We start from the raw sequence: 12,840 nt of genomic DNA, 5'->3' as shown, positions 1-12,840 counted from the left end.
CCCTCTTCACTCTTTTATGTACTTTATCTGATATTCACACACCAGGATTGATTGCATACAATCTTTTTCCATCCTTATACTTTTAGCCTATTTATTTGTGTCCTTATTTCAAAATGGATCTCTTGTTACAGCAAGCACTTAGGTCTTGCTTTTTTTAAAAAATCCAATTTGACCATCTCTTCCTTTTATTTTTTTTTTAAATGCACCGTGATCTCAGTGCGTTTTTTGTTTTTGTTTTTTTTTTTAATTTTCTGGAGGCATGTCTTATTTATTTGTTTGTTTGGTTGGTTGGTTTATACATGCACTGGGTACAGTCAGAAGCACGGGAGGGTGAGAGAATTCACCAGAGCCAGAGCGGGGCGAAGAGCAGGCAGAAGGACCGAAGTACACTGCTGAGGGGAGCAGCGGGCGGCAGGAGAGGTCTGTGCGCCATGTGGGCCCCTCCTCTGATGACCGGGGAGCAGCCGGGGATCGAACCGGCGCCACAGAGGCGGCGGGCAGCTTCGCAACCCAGCGCTCAACCGCTGCGCCACCGGGGAGGCCCCATCTCTTCCTTTTAATTTGGATGTGCAGAACATTTTCATTAGGTGATTATCAGTATACCTGTAATTTTTTTTCTCGTGTACCCTTCTGTTCTTTGCCCATTGCCTCCGTCTTCCCTCCGTTGCCCTCTTTAAATGTTGCCTTAGAGTTTCTAGTATACATCTGTAGCACCAACAAGGCACAGAGCAGGTTCTCTATGAATCCAGGCAGGCGGGTAAAGAAGGAGTCCTGGAGCCCTCAGTGGCTTTTTCCGGCTTTTAATGATCTTTCTACACCATTTGTAGTGAGGCAACCAGGTGCAGGGCAGGCAGGGGGAGCTAGGGGGCGAATCTTCACTCTTTCTGGGCTCTTTTGGCTCTCTTGTGTTTTCTCCACAGCTCACTACTGCAATGCACCCCCACAGTCTTCTGCTTCCTCCTCCTCTGCTGCTGCACATATATGCTCAGTCTCTGGCTCATGCACATCCACTCATGCACATGCACACCACACTCCAGGTACTTCCACCAGGTCTGCATGTAAGACTACAGGTGTTGATCATTGATGCTAATGGCGGGAGGGTGGAAAAAACCTGACAACTTCCACATGCTCTACACCATGCTTAACTTATCACAGCTTACCTTCACATTTATGTACAATATAAGAAACTTACAAAAATATATTCTAGTTTTCTCTCTTAGATTTGTACAATTGTTGTTACACATTTTATGTTATAAATGCACAATAAATTTTTAATATTTTTGCTTTCAGCAATTGTCTTTCAAAAATATTTTTAAAATAAGAATACCATGGTTACCCACATATTTACCATTGCCAGTATTTCTATATCTTTATGTAGATCCAGATTTTTACCTAGTGTAATTACCTTTTAAAAATATATTTAAATATACATATGTATATATAAGTATATATTTTTATTGTATCATATTTCACTATCATGAAAAAATAAAAAGATTTAAGAAACATACCATTTTGGGCTTCTCCAGAGAAATAGAGTCAATATGGGGGGAGGAAGGAGAGAGAGAATTAAGGAATCAGCTGGTACAATTATGGAGGATCACCAGTCCCAAGATACTCAGTTGGCAAGCTGGAAACCCAGGAGAGTTGATAGTGTAGCTCTATTCAATACCCAGGGAGAGCCAGTGTTTTCATATTGAGTTGTCAAGAGACCAGAAAGTCAAATGGGAAGGTGCTGAAAGTCACAATACCTCTTGATACAGTTAGATCATGGTGAATTGATATCAGCAAAAATGGGTAAAGATAATAGAACTATGTTCAGGAAGATGCGATTCTAGAAGCTGGAAGTTCATGATAAAGTCATCAGCAAATTCTGTATTTGGTGAGAGCCTCTTCCTGATTGATAGTAGTCTTCTCTCTGGGTCTTCACATGGCAGAAGGGGTAATCACCTTTGTGAAAATAGCTTTATTTAGATAAACTTCGTATACGATGTATATTCAGAGAGTTGTGCTACCATCGCCATAAGGATACCCCAAGAAGAAATCATGTGTGCATTAATCATTCCCATATCCCCTAAGCAGCCAAGGAACCCCCAAACCACCTAAGCTTAGGCAACCACTAGTTTACTTCCATTTGCATGGACTTGTAGTTCTGCAGTTTTGTATGGACTTGTAGTTCTGTAGTTTTGCTCCACATTTTTTGTAACTCTGTTATTATGTATATAACTTATGTTTTCTTTTTTTTGTGGGACCTTCACCGGTGGCCAGGGAATGAACTGGCACTGCAGAGGCTGCGGGCACCGCTGTGCCACCAGGGGAGGCCCATAAATTATGTCTTCTTAATTAATTGACCCCCTTTTCATTATAAAATGACCTTTTTTATCCTGGTAATGTTCTTTGCTCTGAAATCTGCTTGGTGTGATATTAGAACTCCAGAAGTTTTCTTTTGACACTGACTCCAAGGAAAGCAAAAAGATGTTTAGAAAAGGAAATAATTATAATTAAATGGCTAAGCTCTAAATAGCATAAGTAATAATGGTCATGCAAACACTGAATATTGATCTATTAAAATCTTAATTACAATGTAACTATATTGGGAAGAAAAGAGGGATAGAAAGTGTGTGTGTAGATGCACATGCTGAGGAAGAAACTGAATCTTTGTATTATGTGTGTGGAGGCACATGCTTAGGAAGGAACTAAATCTTTGTATTGCCTCATGGCAAATTAACAGATATTACTTCAATCATAAACACACCAAAAACAAAAGCAAAAGCAGCCACATACACAGCATCTTATTTAACAATATGGTGGTACAAATCAAAATTACAGTAAAAATAAGGGTTGTCAAACATTTTATGCAAAGGCCAAATAGTTAATATTTAGACTTTGTTGATCATAGATCTCTGACAACTACTGAACTCTACCCTCAGGGTGAAAGCAGTCAAAAACAATATAGACATGGCTTTTCAATAAAACTTTATTTACTGTAATAGACAACTGACCAGATTTAGCCCTATAAGTTATTTATTAACACCTGAGCTAAAAGAATTGAAAGTAGTTGACTCAGAAGGAAGGGAAATAGGGGGAGGTGGGACTAAGAAATGTTCTGGTTTAACAGACTCTGTACAAAAGAATGCCCCCTTAAAAGATGAGCATTTGATACTTAGCTTAAAATAAAAATAATCAATAAAGGGTAAAAATAAAGCCCCCGAGCAAGGCTATCTGACTCTTGCTTAAAGAGACAGAACAGGGAATTAGTTACACAAAATTATCTAGTGGACAACTCAATATTCTATAAAATGTGCACTTTTGAATTGGTGTATTGAATTTTGTATTCTCCCCTTGCCTTTGGGATGTTGTAATAGTTTTTAGATTTCCCAAAGCCAGAAGGCTGATTTCTCAGATGCAGTGTTGCAAAGAGTTCTACAATCACTTAGCAAGGCCTCTAGCAAAGGCAGTACTTGAAGCAGTGAATCAGAGACACAGAAAAGACTCTTAATATTTGAACCCAAGTTTGGGAAACTTAATTGAAGATACTGTAAGGACAGAAGCAGAATAAACCAGTAAAAAGAAGTATCACAGCATCATCATTACCAACTGTCCTTGACTTGCAGAAATAAAACTTCAAGAACAGAATAGTTGACTGGAATTGGATCAAAGGTATCTGTGGGAACCTCAGCACCCTAATTAATGTGTTTTCCATTTAATCCTTTGACATTAATGTTACTTCCCTACTCTTTCAGTCTCTGCTTCTCTGTGCCCATTCTTTCCCCTAACCAACTACTGGCTTTCTACAGCTTTACTGATCAGATTCTCCTAACTTGGAGTATGTGACAAACTTGTTTCAACTTGTCTAAGGCCTATCATGACACTTTGGACTTCTCTAAACTCTTACTATCCTTCTGGATACTGCTCTTATTGCTATTTCTGCGTGTGATTTATCAATAGTTTGGGTACTATTTTAATTAGGCCATTTCAGTATTGGTCTCCTTTTGGCAAGGGGTCAACTCCAATTCAAATAGCTGTGGCTGGAGAGACCTGACTACTTGAAAGAAAATGTGGCCACCTTAAAGAAAAGGTGGCAGGAGAATCTAAGCTCAGGCAGCAGATGTAGGAGAGGTATAGGATGGTTAATTACTAGGACTCACTGAGTCATGCCGAAGGACAAAGAAATAGTTAATATTTAATTAATTGACCTAGTCTGCAAAGACAGTTCTTAATAATAGGATGAAGTGGAAGGGAGAAGAACACAGCTAATAAAGTTGTGGTGTGAGGTTAGATGAAAGTGAAATGGCATTGGGCCTCCCTGGTGGTGCAAGGGGTTAAGACGCAACCTGTGAAGCTATCGGCAGCCTCAAACGGTGCAGCAGACCTCTCCTGACTCACCCACTGCTCCCCTCAGCAATGTTTTTCAGTCAGTCTGCCTATTCTGTTCCCCACTCTGTCTCTGGTGAATCCTCTCACCACTTAAACCTCTGGCCTGTACCCCAGCTCTTGTATACATAAATAAATAAATCTTAAAAAAAATTAAAAAAAAATAAAAGTGAAATGGCATAAACCTTATGTAAGAAAAATGGAAATTCTCAAAACTACCTACAACGGGTCTTCTGTGATCAGGTATGTCTGTAGAAGTAAGGGCAACTGATTGCTTGATTGTATTTATATAGATTGAGAGGGAAGAGAAGTCAGTCATAAGACACTTCATATTATATAACTCCATTCATATAAAATTTCAAAACAGGAAAATTCATAGGGAAGGCAATGGACATGGGATAAAATGGAGGAAGCCCTTTGCCTACCCTCCTGGTAACCTCATGAACTGTAGACTTTTAAGTGGGTAAATTGTATAGTATGTGAGTTATATTTCAATAAAACTGTTAAAAGAGCTAATAAGAGCTTTTCTCAAGATTCCAATATCATCTTGAAACCTTATGTTGTTTCTGAACTATGAAAGTCATAATTATAAAGGACAGTGGTCTGAATGGTGTACACCATTCAGTGTTATTGTTACCTGTAAGCTATGGAGAAAAAGTCAACAATAATCCAATTAGTTAACTCTAATCTTCAAAGTGTATGTAAATATAAGTAAATCAATAAATCTATTAGCAGTCAAATAAATGTTTTTAAATATAATTCCTTATTTAAATTTTTCTCAAGTATAAATAATATTCTCTTCATTAAAAGGGTAAGCTCTTGATGTTAAGGGGCAGAATTTATTTGAATGATGGTTCAATAAATTCAAACAACCTGCCTTGCTGATTGCTAATTTTAAGTAGTTTCCAAGAGACTGATAGCATAGTCATTAGCATAGTAAAGTCTGGAAAGTGAGAAGCCTGGGGTGCCGGCAAGGACAGTAAAACCAGAAATTTGGATGTTTGGCTGCTAGGTTCACCTTGCCTGTTACAGCTGTCCTAACTTGGGTAGCGCTCACTCTAAGTCTGCTTTCTCATTTAAAAAAATTATTTGTAAAATGAGGGATAATGACATTTAGGCTGCCTATCATACAGGTTAAATGGGAGACCCAAGTGAATTAATATGTGAAAACATGTCAAACAAGTTAAAGAACCATGCAAATATATACATTTTGTTTTCATTAAGTTATATGCCACTTAGTTAACTTAATTCCCATGATAATGGTTTAAAAGGTAAAATTCTGCAAAGTCTTTCCCTCCTTGCTGCCTAAAATGCCATTTGTATTCACAAGTAAACTCTTTACAAGCTTGTTCTGAAGTCATCAGGATATGTGGCTATCAGTTTAATATCTTCAAGAACATTGTTCCTAGAAATATTGCTGCAAATGCCCTAAAAAGTCCTCTTCCAAATATGAAACTGGCTTATAGGTTAAAACTGGGCATGTGATCATCCAAGAGATGAGGACTGTTAATAAAACAGCCATCTTATCAGGAAAGGTTAAAAGGGACCGCCAATCTCAAATTATAAGATGTTTGGACCACATCACATTTTGTCAACCAAATAAAGAAAATGAAGTTTAATTTCCCAAAATGTTATTAAAAATGGACTCTGTCATCAGACATCTTATTGCAAAGATGAAATCTCACAGCAGAGCAGTAAAGTTTACTGTAATAACAAGTTTTAAACAGATATAAGTTCTTTTTGCAATTCTTGAACTTGAGAGGTTGTCATCATAAAAATAAGCATGCTTTTATCCCCTTCCAGAGTCACGGACAAACATTTTCCCACAAGAATTTCTGTTCATTGAAATGACTTTTATATTGTTAAGTAAGAGTGGGAGGTGGAAAAGGGGGAGACGTGGTATTCATATTAAGTCTTTGGAAAGTTAGAAAAACAATTCCCAGTCCATTTCTTAAAACCTTTATTATTTGGTTTGTTTTTGATGTAAAAACTCATTTTCTCTCAATCCCCAATTTGTCTTTCCTTTCTACTTAAAAGAATTAAAATAACCAGCCAATCAACCATGATAGTCCCATGGTAGATACGAAGCTAACGCTAAATATATTCAATAATATGCATTTGGTTATAGCTACCTAAACAGGTCATTTTTTAGATCAAATTTCTCCTTAGGTAGCAGTTTTGGTTTTGGAAAGTGCTGAGGTAATTGTCTAGGAGCAGAATATGTCTATGTGGCAATTAAAATTGTTTTATACTTAACAAACAAAACTGAACATAACAAAGGTATCCAAAATACAGTATCCATTCCATTAGCATTTCCTAGAGAGCTCCTGGCATTTTTGCATACATATAAGAGTCAGTCTTGGAGGGTAATGGGGGTGTAATACCACAATTCAGTTTTTTACTTAGCTTTGTTAGAGCTATACAGATGTGTATCCAGTGGTACAGGTATTCTATAACAATATTACCAACTTTCCATACTTCAATTCGAGAATGACCTGCACCAAAAAAAAAAGTAATATGGACAGTTTTATACTTTGATTATTAAAATGTAAGTTCCAGTATTATAATGAAAGTTCATTAAATATGTTTTGGGTCAAAACCATAGCAGAATCTTACTTACATAGGTAAAATTATAGGAAAGTGGTAAATACATTTTGACATATTCATTTAATGGAATACTGTAAAACATTTAAAAAAATTTTTATTAAAAAAATTTTAAATTGTATATATTTTTTATTTTTACTTCATTTTTGCACAATATATGCATTTTCATCTTGGTAATAGTCCCCATACAATTCCCACCACCTTTGTTTTGATCCTACTCCCTTTTCCCCCTGCCGTAGTGTGTCTCTGGTTTATAGTTGCTTGTTGATTTTGATTTTTACTTTATAATAATTAGTCTTTTTCCTGGTCCCTTATTTAGGTTTTCTAATTCCTGTTGTGAGTGAGACCATCCGGTATTTTTCTTTTTCATTCTGGCTTATTTCACTGAACATGATCCCTTCTAGCTCCATCCATGTTGCTGCAAATTGCAGTTTATCTTTTTTGATTGATGAGTAATATGGAATACTATATAACATCTAACAAAATTATAGAACTAGAGCTATAAATATAATTGTGGATAAATCTCAAAAACATATTGTATACAAAAAAATAAGTGGTACCATTATATGCTTATGAATATAATTAAAAAACAATTCAAAAAACCTGCAAAATATTACATAGTGTACAGATTCTAAAATTTTATAATACACAAAGGTACTGTCTTTTCTCTTAATTATAAGTGTCCAATAAATGTGGAATTGAAACAACATTAAATTACGCATTAAGTTAGGTTTTTCAAATACTAAAAGTCTTTTCAGGTTGCAGTAGAGTAACATTAGTGAGTGAATTGTGAATAAAAACAACAAATGCTGGTCATAGGGTACATTAAAAATACTTGATTTACCTTATGTGATGGTAATACTGGACCAATTAGCATACATAATTATAATATTAAGATGCATTTGTTGTAGCTGACCCCTTTTTGTCTTAATAACCTTCCTGGAACCTTTTTAAAATAATACTATAGGTTTCAAAAATTCCCTAGATTATATTTAATGTTCCAATGTTATGAAACTAGACGGAGTGTTTACTCTGGAACCCTCCTAAAACTAGTCCTAATTTTTGGAGACAAAACAATTCTGCTGTTCCCCACAGCTTTTATTTTGCCTTTCCTAGATCCCCATTAAGAACTCTGCTCCACTGATGCTTGCCAGTGCTCTTATCAGAACATCCAAATGAACAGACCCATATCAACAACCATTATTAAGCTAGTTGACCATCTCCATGGTGATTCCAGGCCAGTGGGATGGAAAGTGAGGTCACTTCCTTTCACAAATCCTGTTGCTTATTTCCTGTCTTATTGTTACTGAGGACAGAAACTCCGAACCTGCCTAGGCAGCGGTTCTTTCCCTGCCCTTTACAGGGAGATTGATTAGCTAACAATTGACTCTAATGATTGCTCTAAAGAAGGCTCTATCCTTCGAGTTTCCATCAACAATGGTTGGGCGCTATTGCCCTCTTGTGGTGAATAGATGCAGATCTTTGCAGTTCAGCAGATGAAAGCCAGTTTGCAAAGATTTGGCTATTCTTTCAAACATATATACTACTATTTTTTTCCTAACCATAAGAAACTATGTTATTTTACTTTGGCTTGATAAAGATTATAGTAGATTACTTGAAGACATATAAATTGTTAAGAATTGTTAGGTCAAACTTGGAATCTATATATCTTTTAATTCAGAAATACTTAATGGTATTTTTCTAGGTTTTAGTTTAATCAAACTTTTAATTATATAAGGAATACATTTTGCTGAAAATATTGAATAATGTAGGATATTCCTAAATTGAAATTCTATTCATAGATCCCTGCTTTAATACTTTAAAGTTAAATTCTTTGGGAATTATAGATGATTAGAAAGATGGACAAAGCAAAAAGAATCATTAAATTTCAAGTCCAAAAGTTAAAGTGTAACTGCTACTTTAACTAAAAAATATTTCAAGATAAATAGCATTTATTGAATGCTCCTCTCCTTAATCATTAGTTCTCTCTGTTTTAGTTTTCTTATTTCTATTGTTTTACCCATGTCACCGCTTAACATTATTGCCCTACACAATAAGCTGAAGGCCCATGAAAATTTATATGCTTCACAGGGTATATGTGTGAAGTTTCAAAAGTTTTTATATGGACAGGAGACTCATATTTGAGAAGAACTCCTAAGTGCCATGTTAATTGGGCATTTGATGTCATTCATTTAAGGTGGCTGAAAAGAAACTGTAGAGTGCTGCTTCCCTGCTTATCAGGGATCAGTTTTAAATAATGAAGTGTTGTAGTCCCTATTTTCATAAATTCATTAATGAAGTTCAGATTCCTCAGAAAAAAGGAACACAGATTTAAGGGTAACTGGTTTCTAGGAATATACTGTTATCTCTACTTTTAAACCCCTCAGGCAAACAGAAACTCCAGAAATTCATTATGACTAAACCCCACTCCAAAAAATAGAGGGATGAATAAGAAGAACAGAATAAGGCAAGGGATAAAATCACAAAAAGACAAACAAATTGGCAAATACAGATGCCAATGTATTATTACTCTAAATGTAAATGGACTAAACTTATCAATAAAAAGACACAGACTCGCAGGCTGGATTAAAAAATGAAATCCAACCATCTTCTGTCTCCAGGAAACACATTTAACTACAAAAGGTAAACATACACTAAAAGTAAAATGTTGGAAAACAATCCTATAAGCAAATGGACCAAAAAAGAAGAAACACATTTAACTACAAAAGATAAAGATACACTGAAAGAAAAAAGGTTGGAAAACAATCCTATAAACAAATGGAACAAAAAAGAAGGCAGGAACAGCTATACTTATATCGGATGAAATAGACTTCAAACTAAAAAGGTAAAAAGAGACAACAATGGACACTAAATTATGATTAAAGGGACAGTATATCAGGAAGATTAGCATTCATCAACATGTACTCACCAAATGAAGGGGCACCAAAATATATAAGACAATTACTATCAGCTCTGAAAATAGACATTAGAGAAAAATACATATACTGTGGGAGATTTCAACACCCCCTTCTCCCCAATGGACAGATCAAAGTGACAAAAAATAAGGAAAGACACTAGAGCCCTAAATAAAGACCTAGACCTCATGGACTTAACAGACATCTATAGGACACTGTACCCCCCAAAATACCAATACACATTTTTCTCAAGTGGGCCTGGAACATTCTCTAGACTCAATCACATATTGGGCCACAAGACAAACATCAACAGGTACATTAAGATCAAAATCATTCCAACTATATTCTCTGTACATAAAGGCATCAAACTAGAAATAAATCATGAAAAGAAAGCAAGTAACCCACCCACTTCATGGAGATTAAAATCCACACTACTGGAAGACCTTTGGATTAAGGATTAAGGAGGAGAACAATGAAGAAATTAAAAAATGAATGACAATAAGGACACCACTTTCCAGAATGTATGGAATAAGCAAAAGCAGTAATGAGAGGAATGTATATAGCAATACAGGCTCACATCAAGAAATAAGAAAGAACTCAAAGAAACAATCCAATCCCCCATCTCAAAGAACTGGAAAAAGGACCAACCCCCCCCCCAAAAAAATGTACAATAAAGGAAATAATAAAAATCAAAGCAAAAATAAATGAAACAGAAGTTAAAAAAAATTCAAAAGATCAACGAAACCAAAAGTTGGTTCTTCAAAAAAAAAAAAATAAACAAAATAGACAAACCTCTAGCCAGACTTACAAAGAAAAAAATGGGAGAAAACACAAATAAATAGGATCATAAATGAAAGAGGAGAAATTACAACACTCATTAGAAATCAAAAGAATAATCAGAAACTACTATGAACAGTTATATGGAAACAAGTTCAACAATCTAGAGGAGATGGACAAATTCCTACAACTCTACAATCACCCAAAGCTAGATAAAGAAGAAATAGAACACCTGAACAGCTTAGACCAATTACAAGCAGTGAAATTGAAATGGTAATCAAAACCCTCCCCAAAAACAAAAGTGCAGGACCAGATGGATTTACAAATGAATTCTACCAAACATTCAGAACCCAACTACTGCCTATCCTTCACAAGCTCTTTCAAAAATTGAGAAGGAAGGGACAATATGAAACATGCTCTCTGAAGCTAACATTACACTAATACCAAAACTGAACAAGGACAACACAAAAAAAGAAAACTACAGGCCAATCTCTCTAATGAACACTGAGGTAAAAATCCATAATAAAATTTTAGCTATCAGAATCCAACAATGTATCCATAATATAATTCACCATGACCAAGTAGGATTTATTCCAGGGACACAAGGATGGTTCAACATCCAAAAATGAATCAATGTAATCCAACACATGAACAAAAAGAAATATAAAAACCATATGATAATATCAATAGATGCTGAGAAAACTTTCAACAAAGTACAACACCCATTTATGATAAAGGCCCTTGAAATTCTTGGAATACAAGGAACATACCTCAACATCATAAAGGCCATATATGACAACCCCATAGACAATATCATTCTCAATAGTGAGAAGTTGAATGCAGTTCCATTAAGGTCTGGAACAAGACAAGAATGTCCACTCTCACCACTGCTTTTCAATATAATATTGGAAGAGCAATAAGACAAGAGAAAGATATACAAGGAACCCAAATAGGCAAGGAAGAAGTCAAACTATCACTATTTGCAGATGATATGATAATATATATAGAGAACCCCAAAAACTCCACAGAAAAACTAATCAAACTAATCAATCAGTTTCATAAAGTGGCAGGATACAAAACCAACACTCAAAAATCAGTAGCCTTCCTATACACAAACAATAAATCTGAAGAAGAAGAAATCAAAAAACTATCCCTTTTATTATTGAAACAAAAAAAATTCAAATACTTCGGAATAAACCTAACGAAAGAGGTAAAGGACCTATACAAAGAAAACTATAAAACACTGTTAAAAGAAATAGAAGAGGGCCTCCCCGGTGGCGCAGCAGTTGAGCGCTGGGCTGCGACGCTGCCCACAGTCTCTGCAGTGCTGGTCCGATCCCCGGTTGCTGGGCGAGGGTCCCACATGGTGTGCAGACCTCTCCTGCCACCCGCTGCTCCCCTCAGCAGTGTATTTCATTAGTCTGCCTGTTCTGTTCCCCACTCTGGCTCTGGTGAATTCTCTCACCCTCTGTGCTTCTGACTGTACCCAGTGCTTGTATAAATAAATAAATAAATCTTAAAAAAAAAGAAATAACGTTATCAAAATGGCCATCCTACCAAAAGCAATTTGTAGATTCAATGCTATTCCAATAAAAATTTCAATGACATTCTTCAAAGAAATAGAACAAATATTGATGAAATTCATATGGAGCCACCAAAAACCCCAAATAACCAAAGCTCTCCTGAAAAAAAGAGAAGGGAATGGAGGCATCACACTCCCAGACTTCAAACTATACTATAAAGCCATAACAATCAAAACTGCACAGTACTGGAACAAGAACAGACACATGGATCATTGGAACCAAATAGAAAATCCAGAAATAAACCCACAGATTTACAGTCAACTAATCTTTAACAAAGGAGCATAGAATATGCAATGGAGCAAAGAAAGATTGTTCAATAAATGGCGCTGGGAAAACTGGGTCATTACATGCAAAAGAATGAAGCTTGACTACTACCTCACACTATGCACAAAAACCAACTCAAAATGGATTAAAGAACTAGACATAAGACCTGAAACCATAAAATATATAGAAGGAAATATAGGTGAATCACTACATGGCATACACCTCAGTAACATCTTTAAAGACTCATCACCCAAAACAGTGATAGCAAAGGCAAAGATAAACAGCTGGGACTACATCAAATTAAAGAGCTTCTGTATAGCAAAAGA

At 35.7% G+C, this 12,840-nt stretch overlaps 1 protein-coding gene across 1 annotated transcript in view; it reads right to left on the bottom strand.

The window, feature by feature from the left end:
* Positions 1-6,687: 6,687 nt before the first annotated feature.
* EFCAB5 (EF-hand calcium binding domain 5) overlaps positions 6,688-12,840 on the bottom strand; it is a gene marked incomplete at its 3' end in the record, with an annotated part of 87,025 nt that continues 80,872 nt past the window's right edge. Inside the window, exon 20 of the mRNA XM_084237851.1 lies at positions 6,688-6,866. Coding sequence (XP_084093977.1) covers positions 6,688-6,866 — 179 coding nt within the window. The remainder of the gene's footprint in view (positions 6,867-12,840) is intronic.

This window comes from Talpa europaea (assembly GCF_964194135.1).
Source record: "Talpa europaea genome assembly, chromosome: 7".
Classification (NCBI taxonomy): Eukaryota; Metazoa; Chordata; class Mammalia; order Eulipotyphla; family Talpidae; genus Talpa; species Talpa europaea.
Note: the sequence above shows the minus strand (reverse complement) of the source record. Positions and strands in the feature narration are given on the sequence as shown.